The sequence below is a fragment of the Lissotriton helveticus genome, chromosome 8, assembly GCF_964261635.1.
Source record: "Lissotriton helveticus chromosome 8, aLisHel1.1, whole genome shotgun sequence".
In the NCBI taxonomy this organism is placed as follows: Eukaryota; Metazoa; Chordata; class Amphibia; order Caudata; family Salamandridae; genus Lissotriton; species Lissotriton helveticus.
Window position 1 is genome coordinate 181,895,550 of NC_136069.1, and position 15,822 is coordinate 181,911,371.

The 15,822-nt window shown below is 42.1% G+C and overlaps 1 protein-coding gene across 2 annotated transcripts in view; it reads right to left on the reverse strand.

Annotated features, from left to right (window-relative positions):
- Positions 1–688: 688 nt before the first annotated feature.
- DYRK1A (dual specificity tyrosine phosphorylation regulated kinase 1A) overlaps positions 689–15,822 on the reverse strand; it is a 786,609-nt gene continuing 771,475 nt past the window's right edge. For both annotated transcript variants that reach the window (XM_078656853.1, XM_078656854.1), the window contains exon 13: positions 689–3,793. In XM_078656853.1, the coding sequence (XP_078512979.1) occupies positions 3,179–3,793 (615 nt within the window). In that variant the 3' untranslated portion in view covers positions 689–3,178. The remainder of the gene's footprint in view (positions 3,794–15,822) is intronic.

The window sequence follows — 15,822 nt, forward strand, 5'->3', positions numbered from 1 at the left end:
GAGCAATTACAGTTTCTGGATCTAGAATGGCACCTGGCAGAATTCTACTATCTGTTCTATCTGCAGGAAGAAGTGTCTATCAGATATTTTATTTTTGAGTCAGATGATAAGTTAGCAAAAGGAATGTTTACTAGATAGAAGGGTAGAACTCATATCCTGGCTTGCAAACCCAAAAACACCTCCACAGAAAAAAAACACTGCTTTTCCACAATTCTAAGGAAAGGAATATAAGGAAGAAAAGACCGTCCCAAAAAACTGTAGCCACTATGCGGTGGGTCATGTATTCCAGTTAAATTGGTTACAAAAAAAGAGCAGAGCTCTGTTTGAGGACTCACTGCACATAAGAGACCTGGGAACTCCGAAGAAGGCCTCCAAGAGAGGAGTATTAAGCTATCACAGCTGATATACCTAGGACTGTCAGCACGGCATATGAGAATAATTCAAAAGCATGTGAATTTAAAAACAATTGACTCTAGGAGAGCGATGCATCGCTGCAAAACATCAATTGCCATTTTAAGTGCCATATGTGGAAATCTGTGACATGCATGAAAATACACACTGAGGAATTTTAAGTCAACATATAAACACATTAAAAGCAAGTGAATGAGAAAAGAACATAAATGCATAGAAAAATAATTTCAGACTTCGTCGTTTGTTTTATAAATTAAAAAAGTTAAGAGTCTGAGGACAAATTATTCAACTGTTTATCATACATAAGACTGCATGACTATAATACAAAGGGCTTATCTTTTTTCTTTTAACGTTACAATATACACAGCAAGTCCGGACTAGATCTTACAATCTGAACACAGGTATATTACCTTTTTCCATGCTGTTTAAGTTTACAATGCACAGAAGTCCTGTAACCAAACTGTGCAGTAAAGCACACAAAACTGGACTGTAACATAACACAGTGTGCAGAATTACTGGGCTTTCTCGTTTTTTTAAAAGTAAATAATATTTCCTTTAAAGTCTCACATTTTTGGTGCTTGCTAAAGTGTGTCAATGGGCACTGACAAATTGACCCTCATATGTTTTTCAATCTTACATTCTTAGTCCGCAGAAAGTACTGGGCCTGTTTGTATATTGCTAATGTTGCTTTAAAATTTTCAAGACATTGTATTTCCGTAACTCATGGATGTAAACATTTCTGAATTCAGTTCAAAAATACTTAACAATTCAATACACGAAGATTATGCACTTGATAAAAATGGGATTTATGACATGTACAGCCTCGTTTATTCAATCTAGGAACAGCAAACGTCCAGACCTCCTCTGAGAGTGTAAAAACAAACTGCTTGTTGCTCATTCCTAGCTGATTTCACGCGGCTTTCCCAGTATATATTCCCTGTGCTGAATAACCAAACTATTGTTTATTATGTCTCAGCTCATCTCCCTATCCCAGTTCAAATAAAAAAATAGTTCTCTGATTACATGTCACTGTTCTAGTTTAGTAATGCCCACCCATAAAAGGCATTACGTTAAGCAACAGCCTAGTCGACTGTGTTGTTTTAAGGCAGCATAACCCTAACCAATGAGGCACCTTTTAAAAACCACCATATCACCTCACATCTCCCAAACTTCAGATTGCCTTTGCTTTAACTCATAGTATTCTTTTGGGCCTGTACATGCTTTCACGTCTTCTTGTGTTACTGGGGAATACACATCGCCGGCTGTTTCCAAATATTCTGAATCTAGCGTCCCTTATAACTTCAGGAGCCTGAACAAAAGCTTATAGTGTAACAGATACGATACTGTTGAATAAGGTCTAATATGTGCAGTACACAGATTGCTATTAATGTATGGCTATGAGTTCAGCAACAGTTCCAGTTTTGTTTAAGCAATAGTACAGCCATAATTTCAACTGACGTTTAAAAATGGTCTAGTTACACCTTGTGTAAAAGTGCAGAACTGCTACATTATTGGTTACAGACATCTATGTGCTATAAAACAGCTTTGGTACAATAAATTATCAAAAAGGAAAATAAATTTTTGTAAAATTCACAGCATAATTGTGAGGCAAAAAAAGCAGTCACATAAAATTCTGCAGTTTTAAAAATGTTCAGAATGAACAGAAGACCTCTTTGTGCAGAAGTAATGGTGGAGATACCACGTGCTGAGAAAAAGCAAAATAAAGTAATAAAAAGCAGGAAGGAACACAGTTGTAGTTATTTCCATCAAACGCAAACCACTACTTCTGCGACCTTCAACCAATAAGGAAGTCAAATTTATGACACACGCAAAGTGACTTTGCAATACCCTACAAACAGTGGGTCACAAAAGTCTATTTTAAAAGAAAGGCCTCTTGAATTACCCATTCTCTGTGTTTTCAGCATTAAGGACCGTCTGCAAAAGCATGTCCAAAAGTGATTGCATCTGAAATGGTAGGCTCTAACTCAAGAGTCCAAATCCATAAGGCCAAAGGTTATACCAAAGACCACCACATAGACCTCCCAACATAGGCAAATATAAACCTGTTGATTGCTTCTCAGTGCAACTTAGTAATGAGACTGGACATGCTCCAGCACTACCTGACTGTGGCCTCTATTTGGCGAGCCCCACGGTATTTCATTTTAGCTGCTGCTTTACTCCTCAGTAGGTTCAGACAAGGAGAGCTCTGATGACCGCCACTTAGCATGCTTGATGTGCCTTCTGCATTCCATTGCAACCGTCCCTTTATACAATAAGAGATGCATTTTGCTTAGGGACCCCTCCAAGACAGTGCTGCCTTTTCTTTGCCTGTATTTTGGAGGCTTCCAATCCCCAAATTACACAAAAGGACTCATAGGGCCCATTTTTTGTAAATGTGCAGTTGTATTTTTTTTATCTTGTTGGCAACAGGCTATGGATAGTACACATATCTGTGGCTGATTATTACAAACAAAATAAAAAGTGATTAGGCTGTGGAAAGTTAAAATGGGAGAGCAAAAGGAGAGGCACCACCTCCGAGCAATCCAAAACACATGAATTTGGATATGGCTCTTTAAAAAAATAATAAAAATACTTTCACTTAATTGTCTCTTTGAAATCTTTTCAAGTTTAAAAAAATAGTCAGCTTTGCCCTCTTGTAGCGGTTCAGTGTGTTTATCTCCTCCTGATTCAAGCAGCTTTGCACTTGCTCTTTTTGGGAAAACACCACTTCTAAAAACACACACAAACAAACCTAGTTTGAAATCAGTCACGAGCTAGCTACAGGACTTTGCTGAACACAAACTCCTGTCATTGGAGACTCTTCTCTATCAATTCCTTGCCTCATTGTCAGATGTCCTTCAGTTACAAAATGAGCAGGCCCGGTGTTTGCAGGAAACTGGTATGTTGGATGCCCTCCTATGCCAGTCTCTTGGCGTGGATTAGAGTAGACTGTCAAATTAATGTCCAAGGCTCCATTCTGTCCAAAGTCCAAGGCATTAATTGCCACAGGGCGATTCTGGTATGCCTGATTACCTTGATTACCGGTAGAGGAGGAAGATGTAGAGGAAGAAGTAGTTGAGGAAGACAGAGATGTTAAGGAGTGGTGTGTGTGAACCACCTCCATAGAATCCTGGGTAGAGGAGCTACTTGTTGGAGAATTATAGACCCTGGGTCTTGTTCTGCTGCCCAAATGTTGCTGTCCATGGTGATGATGATGATGGTGGTGATGATGGTGAGAGCTATTTGTTTGGTGATGTAATGCATTCTGTTGTTGAGGAGCTACATGGAAGGTTGTTTCTTGAACTGGATGGGTTTCAACCGTGACTTTTATTGGATCTTCAGTACCAGTCCAACCAACCGGAGGAGGAAACTGTGGCCGCACCTACAATTGAAAACAAATATTTCAGTTTTATTCAAATATGACCAAATAGATAAATATTTTCTGCTGAACAATTTATAATAGAAAAGTCTGATAACCGGGAGCAATTGAAAAAGGGAAAACTACTTACCTCTAACCTCTGCTCACCGCAGCATAAGTAATCACTGAGTTAATGAACACTGAATAGTTCTGCTTACATACTTCATCTCAGAATACTTTACAAGAGAAACTCAATCGCGAGTCCAGTTCTGGTTAGACTGATTAGTTCAGAGCAAAAATAAAATTCAGCTTGCTAAATACCATTGGGATTGTTTGACAAACACGTATGAAACATCACAAAGAATAAATGGACTTCACTTTTGTTAAATCATTTAAAGCTTTAAGCAGATTAGTCAAACCTCAGTTTGAGCTAGAGGAGAACGTGCTATTTTCATTTAATCTTTTCTATGATTTTATTTTGAATGGAGTATAAAAACCATCTGAGAAGAGTGGGGCAATACAGGAGACTAATGTATGATGCAATTCAGGGCCTGGTGTTGCTCCTGTGTCTGAAACACCTTGCAAAAAGACTTGGCCAAATAATTTTTCAAAATCCAATCATGGGATTATAGACATTTTCATTCATTCATTCAATATACTTTATTTCGGCTACTAGGGCCATAAAAGTACACATACAAACAAATACAATACAAATTATAAAACAGACGAGGATGAAACGACAATATGATTTGTAATACAATTTCTCCATAATGGTAAAAAGTTAAACAATTTACAGACCATAGACATAAAAATATATTCAAAAGCCATATTAACACCTCTAAGTGCCAGCTAAACTCACAAGGGATATCAACTACGTAGTAAGGGAGATAAAAGCTTTCTTCCCCAAGGAGTGGCTAAATGACTGACTATGCTGGCCTAATTGCCGGACATTTTACATTTTGGTGAAGCATTAGGATATTGGCGTTGGTGGAAAATATTGGCAATTCAAACAACTTTCCTTAGCTGAGAAGGGCAAGTTATTTATAATCCTAGTTCTCCGTCGTGGATATTCTATCAGAATCTATTAACATAAGAATCTCTCTGGACACGATCACAGAAACGCCTTTTCAAAAAACCCTTCATTTAAATAAATTTAAAAAACACCTATAATTTGAAACTTTTCATCTTCATTATTTTTTCAAAATACAGCCCAATCTGTCAAAGTATACTTGACTAAAAACACTACCATTTCAGTTTGTTTCAAACTGGAAAAAGGCATCCGGTATGAGCTGTAAGGAGTGCAAAACTGATTCGGCCCTTTCATGAATCCTGAATCTGTACATTACCATCATGCACTGAATATCTAACATTGCAGCCCCCAAAAAAGGATTTAACTGGCCTAATTTAATTTAAAAAAAATGTTACCAATAACATCTAAAAAGTCAATACTATAAAAGAAACATTTCAAAAACTTTTTCCCCCCCAAATAAAAATAAATGAAAGACAAGGTAATTCAAGCAAGCGACTAAGGACAGGTTGCCAAAGTGTCACTATTCGTTTAAGAAATCTCACTCTTCCAGAATCCCACCATGCTGTGCAGGTGACATTTAGGTTATTTCATTTTAAAGACAAGACAGGATCCTGGGATTCTATGTCATTGTCTGGGGAAGTGGGAGGATTGCTTAGGACTTTGGGGATTCCTACTAGGAGAGAACACTAAGATTACAGGCAAGTAACATCTGCTGGGGGTCCGAATTAGTGGTCATAAGCAATGAGCAGAATACCAAAACCATCCAACACAAAAATGGCAAATGAATAAACAAAAAATCCAAGCGATATAGCCAAATAGATTCTTAAGGAAGTCTATCGAACCTGGGAATCAGCCCTGGAGTCTTTGCCCCTAATAGAGAGAACTTTAAACTTTATACAAATATTTCTGTTTGCTAAATAGGTAGCCAGAGCATTGGTACTCTCCCGTCTGGACTACTCGAACGCCCTGTACATCGGGACACCTGACTTTCTGATTAGAAAGCTTCAAGTAGTCCAGAATGCGACAGTGAGACTCCTCTATAACATCCCGAGGAGGCTCAGTGTTCGTAAGCAATTGAGGGAGCTCCACTGCTTCCAGTAGCCCAAAGAGTGCGCTTCAAGGCTCTAGTACTTGTATATAAAGCCCTGCATGGACCATGCCCACCCTACCTGGCAAAAAGATTTGCTTTTTACTTACCGACCCGTCAGCTGCGATCTGCCTCCCGAAAGCAGGTGGTCGTTCCCAGATGTAAGAGAGTTCGCCTGGGGGGGGGGGCAATCTCTGACGGTAAGGGGAGCTCAGTTGTGGAACGCCCTTCCCGATGCTCTAAGACATTCCCCCAACTTGACTAATTTTAAACAACTGCTAAAAACTAATCTTTTTATACATCTTGAATAGCTTTCTTCCTGATCACTCTGATTCAGTTTCCTCACCGCGCCAGGACAGTCTTGACTAACAGTGCGCGTAATAAATTGATATATAACATATAACATAACATATAACAAATAGCAACGTACTAAAATACCAGATACCATCCACCCGAAGGTTGATTGTTTAGTAGGAGCTAAAACAAGTCTAACTGGACCATAATTAAAAAATGTCTAAACAAAACTGTAAGACTATATCTGATGAGGATGGATTTGGAAATTAATTAGACAATACAATATTTTGATTAACTTGAAAATTGGATAACTCAGGTGAGTTCTAATCTCTTCCCCTCGGCTCAGAAGGCGGCAGGAGGTACCGACGGATAGAGCGGGCCTCTTTTTGACCTGAGCGAGTGCCAGGCGAGGTGAGGCTATCTCCTCATAAATCTATGGGAGAGTCCTTTGATGATTAAGACCACCATATAATTCATTACTGGTAGGTCATTTATTATTATTATTCTTTTTCACTTTATATCGTTGCAGTAGTGTCATGTAAACAGGTCCTGACGAAAGCCTGAGATGGCTGAAACATGTTGACCACTTCATTTTTTTCACAACTGATAGTGACATTTGTTCTTACACACTATCCTCACGCTGCTTTTAATCTTGCCAGTATGATGACCCTCTTTCAATAAAGTTCTTATGTTGGCATCACACTAGGCAATCTTAATACACACCACTTCACGAATTTCCTTTTTAGCACTGCAACAATACTCCATCTCTCAACCCACTCACATCTTTTGAAAGCTTTCTGTCACTGGTGGATCTGCTGGCAGTACTTCTCCACATCCAACCTTGGAGATACTTAGCAGATAGCAGTCTCTAACGAAACCCAGATGATGAGATGCCGCCATTGGGTGGGCTGATGGGTATTATTCCACTCTCTTTCTACTCTCCTGATACACACTGCTCATGAATTGATTTGTTCACGGCAGTTTCTTGCCTTAGACCCTTAGCATTCCTGTTGTGTTTATGATAGTTGAATAGCGGGATAGGATGCGAGCTGGTCTATAAAAGTTCCCCTTAGACCTTCCCCACATTATGTTGTTTGAGTTCTAATCACTGCCTTGTACTTATGAAGCAGGGTGTAATTCTGACATCTGTCAATCAGCCAGATGCGCTGTGTGAGGAGAGGAAGCTCCCATAAATGCACTCCAAACAGGCTGTGGTCCCACCGACCATACATCCATCCCCACGAGCCGCCTGTCCTATGCTCAAACTGCAGATCTGCAGCCAAACATTCCACAGATAATGCTGAGACCTTACTTGCGGAAGTAATTGGCATTGCTTTTATTACAGAAACTTGGCTTAACAAACACTTAACCAACATTAAACCTGCTTACTTCACCTGGATACTCCATCTTCAGAATGGATAGACCAAGGTGAATATGGGGAGGTCTTGCTATCATTCACAAAAAGGAAACCCAGCTTAACTCCCTAGAGAGTGAGCTACTCTACTTTTGAATATCTCGGAGTAGAAATTAAAACTAAAGACACCCCTCCCACCAAACTCCACACCTTCACACACCCGGTATTTGCACTCTCTTCACCAAGGAACTTACAGACCTGATAACTCAATTCTCAGTAACGGGCACCACTGACATGCTCCTGTGTGACTTCAACCTGCACTGGAATGACACAGAAGACCCCACAATATGCAACCTAAATAACCTACTGAAAATCAACGACCTCAAGCAAGTCTGTAATGAACAGACCCACAAAAAAGGCTGAACTTTGGATGCGATAATTACTAGAAGTAAGCTTGTTTCCCTTTGTTCCATCTTACCTATCGACTGGTCGGACCACCATCAAATTCCAGCCTTCCCAGCACCATCTAGCAGACCCATGCACAGGGCTAGTAACATCAAGTATACCCCACAAACAAAGCTAGAATCCAGGAAAAATATTATTGTATTCGCAACCACCTCTTCAAACCGTTGATGTACTTACTCTCCACTACAGCTCATCGATGACGGATGCTCTTAACCAGGTTGCTCCACTTAATCTAAAGAGATCAATTAAAATCCAAGCCAGATCCTGGTTCAACTTAGATTAGACCTTAACAATGAAAGAAGGCAACTTACACAGACCGAAAGGTTATGGAGACAGAACCCCTCACTGACTAACATCTCACTCCTACGATCCTTACAAGAAACACATTTTCATGGAAAAACTCACTTTCTTTCGTAATCAACTCGACCGCGTGAAGAACCGACCTAGGGAGCTCTTCAACTTCATAAAACAACTACGCTTACCTCCCAACAAGAAACAAACACCATTGAATGCTGTGAAGAAATAGCTAACTTCCTTACTGACAAAGTTGTCAAAATCAAACGATCCCTGACCCTTGACAATATTCTGACATCCCAACCTGTCGGCTCCACTGACACACAAGTCAACATGGACACTCCTCCTCAGGACCTAATTAAAGACCGGAAGGACACTACAGAGCAAATAAACTCCCTCATCTTAAGAATAAGAAAACAAGTTACTTACCTTACCTGGGGGAGAGCACGAAAAAAGGAAACAGCACTTACCTGCAAGCTGCCGCCACCGCCAAGAGTCATTCAGAGGCACGCAGGAAACCTGTAGCACACCGCCACCGCCAAGAGTCAAGCTACAGCTGACTACACGCGCCGCCGCTCCGGGACCACAACTCCCGGCAGCCTACGCGGCGGCGCGCTTTCTGATGCCGAGTGAGCACCAGGAGGCGCTGATAAGCGGCGCAACGACCGGCAGAGCGGGGGAGAGCACGAAAAAAGGAAACAGCACTTACCTGCAAGCTGCCGCCAAGAGTCATTCAGAGGCACGCAGGAAACCTGTAGCACGCCGCCACCGCCAAGAGTCAAACTACAGCTGACTACACGCGCCGCCGCTCCGGGACCACAACTCCCGGCAGCCTACGCGGCGGCGCGCTTTCTGACGCCGAGTGAGCGCCAGGAGGCGCTGATAAGCGGCGCAACGACCGGCAGAGCGGGGGAGAGCACGAAAAAAGGAAACAGCACTTACCTGCAAGCTGCCGCCACCGCCAAGAGTCATTCAGAGGCACGCAGGAAACCTGTAGCACGCCGCCACCGCCAAGAGTCAAACTACAGCTGACTACACGCGCCGCCGCTCCGGGACCACAACTCCCGGCAGCCTACGCAGCGGCGCGCTTTCTGACGCCGAGTGAGCACCAGGAGGCGCTGATAAGCGGCGCAACGACCCGCTTCGCGGGACGCCCGGGGCTAAGCCCGGGCAAAGGGCGGGCCCTCTACGGCCCTCATCGGCAGGGGCAGGGCCCAGAACGCTGTGGTATTTCAGACCCAGGAGGACATTCCATTGACCCAACTTCTGGTGGTCATAGACGAACCAGCTCTTGAGAGTATACAAGATCAAGAAATAATCTCCATAGAAGAAGAGGCCTTCGTACCAGTCCCAGCGCCAAGAGCAACAAAGGGGGGGGGGGGGGGTTTAAGAATATTTCCAGACGGGGTGGCCTCCTATCAAGTAAAAAACGCCCCAATGTGTCCCCTGAGAAAAATAGTGTAGACGACACAAGGGTCCCGATAGAAGGAAAGGTACACATGGATGATGAACAATTTAAAAAACTATTAAATGCCGTAGATTATAGGATTAAAACTATAACCAAACCACTCTTAAATAAAATTGACCATCTGACAGAAGAGGTGAATAGACTAAGGGTTCTCCTGCAAAAATCAATAGAGGAGAACATGAAACCCTCATTACCAGAAGCACCCAGAGTCGAATCGAAACTTACCCAAAGTGCCCCCAGACAAGAACTTTTAGTAGATACTCCCATGACCATCTTGGAGAGCTCTGATCTCGGGAGGGGGGGGGGGGTTAAGAGACTTGGATCCAGATACCAACTTAGGGAACAACGCAGGGCCGAGCCACGTATGTAACAAAGAAGTTGCCGAGTTAGACAAGGGGGCTGTGGAATTAGTTGTTGAGGCTTCCCCACTAATATTAGTCCTAGCAAATGTCCCTCAGTTGGAGCGAGGGCAAGTAGAGAACATTCCCTCTTTAATAAATAAATCTCTTCACTGGTTATCAGGGAACATGGCTTTTTCGTTAGGAGGCAGGGATCAGTTGGCACAAGAAATAACCAAAGCTAGGAGAGTTGAATGGATCGGGGGTGGTACCAAAAAATTTAAGGGGGATTGTGTGGTGCTGCATTTCACCGATCCAGAAGTCCTGCCAAATATACTAGCTAACATATACCCCCCCCCCCCCCCAGCGCAGAACAACGGAAATTGTGCCATTAACGTTGGACTTTTTCTATACAAAGAAAAGTAACACTTTAAATCCAACTATGTTGAAAACTAAATGGAACCCTGTACTAAGAAAAGCCAAAACCATTGGAAAAATAAATAATTGGGGAATACCGACGGAAAACAGGTTCTCGTCCCTTTCTGGACTAAGCGAATGTGACTGACTGAAAGAATGGTCAAGTGCAGGAGTTGCTAAGGCTATTGAACACTATGATAGAAACTACGGTATTCTAAATAATAAAGAACTAAATTGCAGTAAGAGTATCACATCCAACCTTAGGGAAGACACTCTTAGTATAGCTGAGCAAACCCTACTAAATACCTATACTATCGTAAATGACGAGGTAACTAGTCCTTCATCCCCTCTGTCCTTCCCTAATCAATGTTCTCTGTCACAAAAGAGCACCGCTCAGACAAAAGGTAGTACAAAATTTATCTCTTGGAATATAGCGGGTATCCATCATAAATTGGATACCCCTGAATGGTGCGAGTTTATTGACAGCTATGATGTCATTATGATGCAGGAAACCTGGGCAGTGGCACCAGTTTTTCGCCAGGGCTTTTTAAATTACCATGTACCTGCGAAAAAGAATACCAAAGGGCGGCCCTCAGGGGGTTTAATTATTTGGGTACGTCAATCCTTACAATGCACCATCAAAAAGAGACCCATTAACAATAGTGACCTACTCTCGTTAGTGCTCACCAGGGCCGATGGTCAAAACCTGGCTCTATATAATATTTATGCCAGGGGAACACAAGGGGGCATAGCCTCCGATGTGATAGGTGCATTAGACAATGATTTAGAGATCCTACCCGCAAACTACACTATCTGTGTGGGTGGAGATCTGAACACAACATTTGAACCGTTAGGTTGTGAGGATAATGAATTGACCCAAGAGGAAGACTCCAAATGGGATATTCCTCAACTGGATCTGCCGCTGGTAAAGAAGTGGACGGAAGTAGCAATTCAGGTCAAGAGCTTATGCCTGTCTAGAGGTCTAAGGGCAGTAAATGGCCGTACCCTTTCTGACCCTCAGGGTAAACACACCTTTGACAACTTGAGGACAAGTAGTAGGATAGATTATATTCTTATAGACGTTAGAGTCTGGTCCAAAGTGGTAGACATGCAAGTGTTACCGAGTTTGGAGAGCGACCACAATCCTTTGTGCTTGCTCATTAATCTGGTACAAGGTGAAAACTCAACTAATCAGAAAAAGGGTGCTTCGACATTAGATGTTGTCACATCCAATAACCTCCGTCATATCAAATGGGCAACATTGATGGATAATCCAGGGGACATGCAGGTCCTAGAGGAAATAGTTAATGCAGAGGTTACTAGATTACAAACTCTTACTAATGAACGGAATTTTAATCAATTGATTGAAGAGTCACAGCAAAAGTTCTTTGCTAACATTCAGAAGTTATTCTTCAAAAAAATCCAGCAGAAGAAGGGTAACAGATTACCAATAAAAAGAGCATGGTACGATCACTCGTGCAGAGAAGCGCGTCAGAAACTCAGTATAGCGCTGAGGACAAAAACTGGAGTATTAAAAGCCAGGAATGACTACAGAAAAGCACAAAGTAGGGCAAAAAGATTATGGGATGAGAATACATGGCTAGATCTGAAGAACGCATGTGCAGCTAAACAACAGAAAGAGTTCTGGGCCATACTAAAGTGGGGAAATGGGGGAATAGCAGACTGCCCAAAAAATCACGTAGCGAAGGAGGATTGGGTGGAATTTTTCAAACCTCAATACGCAGATAATTTGCCTCCTCCAACTGAAATTCCCCCAGAAAGGGTATTTTATACCCAAGAATTATTTTCATTGAAAGATGCACAAGAGGCAATGGATGGAGTAACCAGAGGAAGGGCGCCAGGCATCGATGGAATACCAGAGGATGTGTTTTTAACAGACAGGACTAACTGGTGCAAATATTTTGTATGGCTTGGTAACGCTATTGCACAAGGAGCCACGATCCCGGCAACATGGAAGGGCGCGGAGATAATACTAGTTTTTAAAAAAGGGGATAAGGCTTTACCAAGTAATTACAGGCCCATCAGCCTTATCGATGCTGCACAAAAACTGATGGGTAGGATGATACAAAACAAAATACAAGCCTGGATAGATGATAAGGATATCCTTTCCCCGTACCAAGCTGGCTTCCGCCCCCTAACTAGTTCTGTTGACCAGGTATTCCATTTTTAACAATGTTCTGGAAAAACGTAACTCTGACAAACGGTCCATTATATGCCGTCTTCGTGGACCTGAAGTCTGCGTTTGACTTAGTACCCCGACAAAAACTTTGGATTGTCTTGCGGGATCTTGGAATAAGCCCAGAATTGTTGACTCTGCTCATGAGGCTGCATGAAAACAACTATGCCCGGATTAGGTGGGGTGCCCAGGGAGATGTCACTGAATCCTTCCCGGTGGAGCGGGGGGTAAGGCAGGGCTGCGTCCTGGCCCCCACCTTATTTTCATTATATATCAATGGTATAGTTGATTTTCTGAAACAATCTACGACAGACGCCCCAATATTAGACGGGGAGCGAGTTCCAGTATTGATGTTTGCTGATGATACCTTGCTGGTCTCGCGGACCCCTAGCGGTTTACAAAAGACACTCAACGCTTTTGGTGATTTCTGTCGGATTCGGGGCTTGGAACTAAATACAACAAAGACTAAGTTCATGAATTTGAGCCCCGCCAAGAAATTCAAGGGGAAAATGTATTTTAATGGATCTGTATTGGAGGAAGTGAATGCTTTTACCTATCTAGGCATTTCTTTACAGTCTAACATGAACTGGAAATCCCATATGGACACTGTGGTGCTAAAATTCAATCAATTGGCAGGGGCAATAGCACTAAAACATAAATCTTCATTTACAAAACCCATTCAGCCAATAATGGAGATTTATAGTATGAAAGTACTGGGAGCCTGTTTGTATGGATCAGAGCTATGGGGCTTTTCGAACTTGAGCTCGTTAGTCGTCGCAGAAAGTAAATTTCTTCGACGAATGATTGGTGTACCCCAGAGCACTCCTTCGATCCCGCTGCAATATGACCTCGGGAGGAAAAAAGTAGAGGACATGGCTAGACTGCGTCCCCTCCTATATTGGAGGCGTGTAAAAACGACTCCCGAACTGAGTCATTATGCAGCTGCCCTTATGGATGTTGTAAGCTCTGATCATTTTCATAAAATACCATGGCTCAAAGAAGTAAGAAACCTGCTTCAAAACTGCACCTAGATCACTTGTGGACAGCAGTAGATCCACAGGTTTTTCCATCCAAAACATCTTTGAGAAAAATGTATTGGGACATGATATTTAATATGGTATTGATTTCCAACCAACCATCGATGTTGACATCCCAGTTTTTGGACATTAAAACTATGCCTAAATATGAACAGTACTGGGACTTGATTTCTAAATCCCTAGATAGAAAGCTGTATTTCCAGTTTAGAATTGGTTCCTTACCCCTCAATGCCTTTACCGTTAAATGGTCCCCTGGCAATGTGAAAACTTGCTCTTACTGTAAAGTACATGTAGAGGACATCCCACATTTTCTGTTTGTCTGCCCATTATATGCTGCCCCAAGAAGTAGATGGTTAAAACCGGCATGCAGGAATCTGGGGACAAGAAATTACTCAGAGGCACTGAGAATATTAAGATCCAATTGTGTCCCCCAGCTCGCAATTGCTGTAGCCAAATTTATGGGGTGGGCCTGGTTAATACGCACGCGCACTTTAAAACTGTAATTTAATAATGAGTAATGTAACCTATGCTCGCAAGGCTTAGTCCAGTGACTCGGATTCTATATTGTATAAATTTTATGAATTGAAATATTCGCCAGCACTGTAAATTAGGAATGGTTTAATTTGTATTTTATCGTGTTCTTAAATTTTAGTATAGTATTTATTGTGATTAGCTTAGGGAAACATGCTTTTATGACAGTGTTGTCGAATAAAGTATTCAAACTTGAAACTTGTAACTTTAGTTCTCCAGTATTGGAAACTTTCATAGATACACATGCTTGAATCATTCCCCGTCGTCAAGATGGGAGTCCCCGGTATATATACCAAAAATAGCAATGCAAAGCCGATACAAACTAGAAACCAGGCCTAGGCCCATTCCAGTTTTGTAACATATCCACCACCTCTTTTTGTAAAAGAGACCAAATAAAATAAAAAACCAATCAGATGAGCCTGACCCTCTAGAACCCTCCTGAGAGAACCTCAGGCCTTCAGATTTTCGCAGCCATAGTGCCACAGGATAACCATAAGAAGAAGGTCAAGCTTTCCCAGGGGAGAAGGGTGGGTCGCATGTGAAACTATGAAAGTTTCAAATACTGGAGAAGGAAACTGCTACTTACCAGTATGAACAGTTCTTGGCATGTAGAGCTGCAGATTCTCACACTGTGCATTAGATCGCCACCTGGTGTTGGGCTCGGATGATTGCATGTTGTTGTCGTCTTGTAAGAAGTCTTTGTAGTCATGAGATAGGTGATTCCTCCCTGGGACGATCGCGTGCATGGGCATCGGCTCCATCCTTCGATTGTTTTTCGCGATGATGGGAAATGGAGTTTGTAGAAAAATAAAGGATGTCCATGCGGGTATAAATAATTAAGATAGAACTGGAACAGATACAGGCCCCGGGGAGGTGGGAGGGCGTGTAAGAATCTTCAGCTCTACATGCCAAGAACAGATGCATACTGGTAAGTAGCATTTTCCATTCGAGGCATGAGCTGCAGATCTTACACTGTGCATCGATTGTACAGCCGTGTCTTCCCCTAGTGGTGGTCACCTGTATCTGTTGCAGTAGTTTGAAAGAGGGTTTTGAGGACAGCTTGGCCTACTGCAACTTGCAGCTTAGCTTGCACATCAACACAATAGTGTTTAGTAAATGTGTGTGTTGTAGACCATGTTGCTGCCTTGCAGAGGTCTTCTAAGGGTATGTTCCCTAAGAAAGCCATGGAGGCTCCTAGTTTGCATGTGGAGTGCGCTCTAGGAGGAACTGTTAATGTGCGTTTTGCCTTGTGATAGCATATTTGTATACAATTAACAATCCACCTTGCGATTCCTGACTTAGAAATGGGGTTGCCTTTAGGTGGTGGAGAGAGCTACAAACAGTTGCTTTGTTTTACGAAAGGATTTGGTTCCATCAATGTAATAGAGAAGAGCTTTTTACATCTAGTGTGTGTAGAGCTCTTTCTGCTACAGAGCCTGGGTTTTGAAAAAACACTGGTAACTCTACTGAGATGTAAAGGAGTAATTACTTTAGGAAAGAATTTAAGATTAGTCCATAGAACCACCTTGTTACCGTGTAAT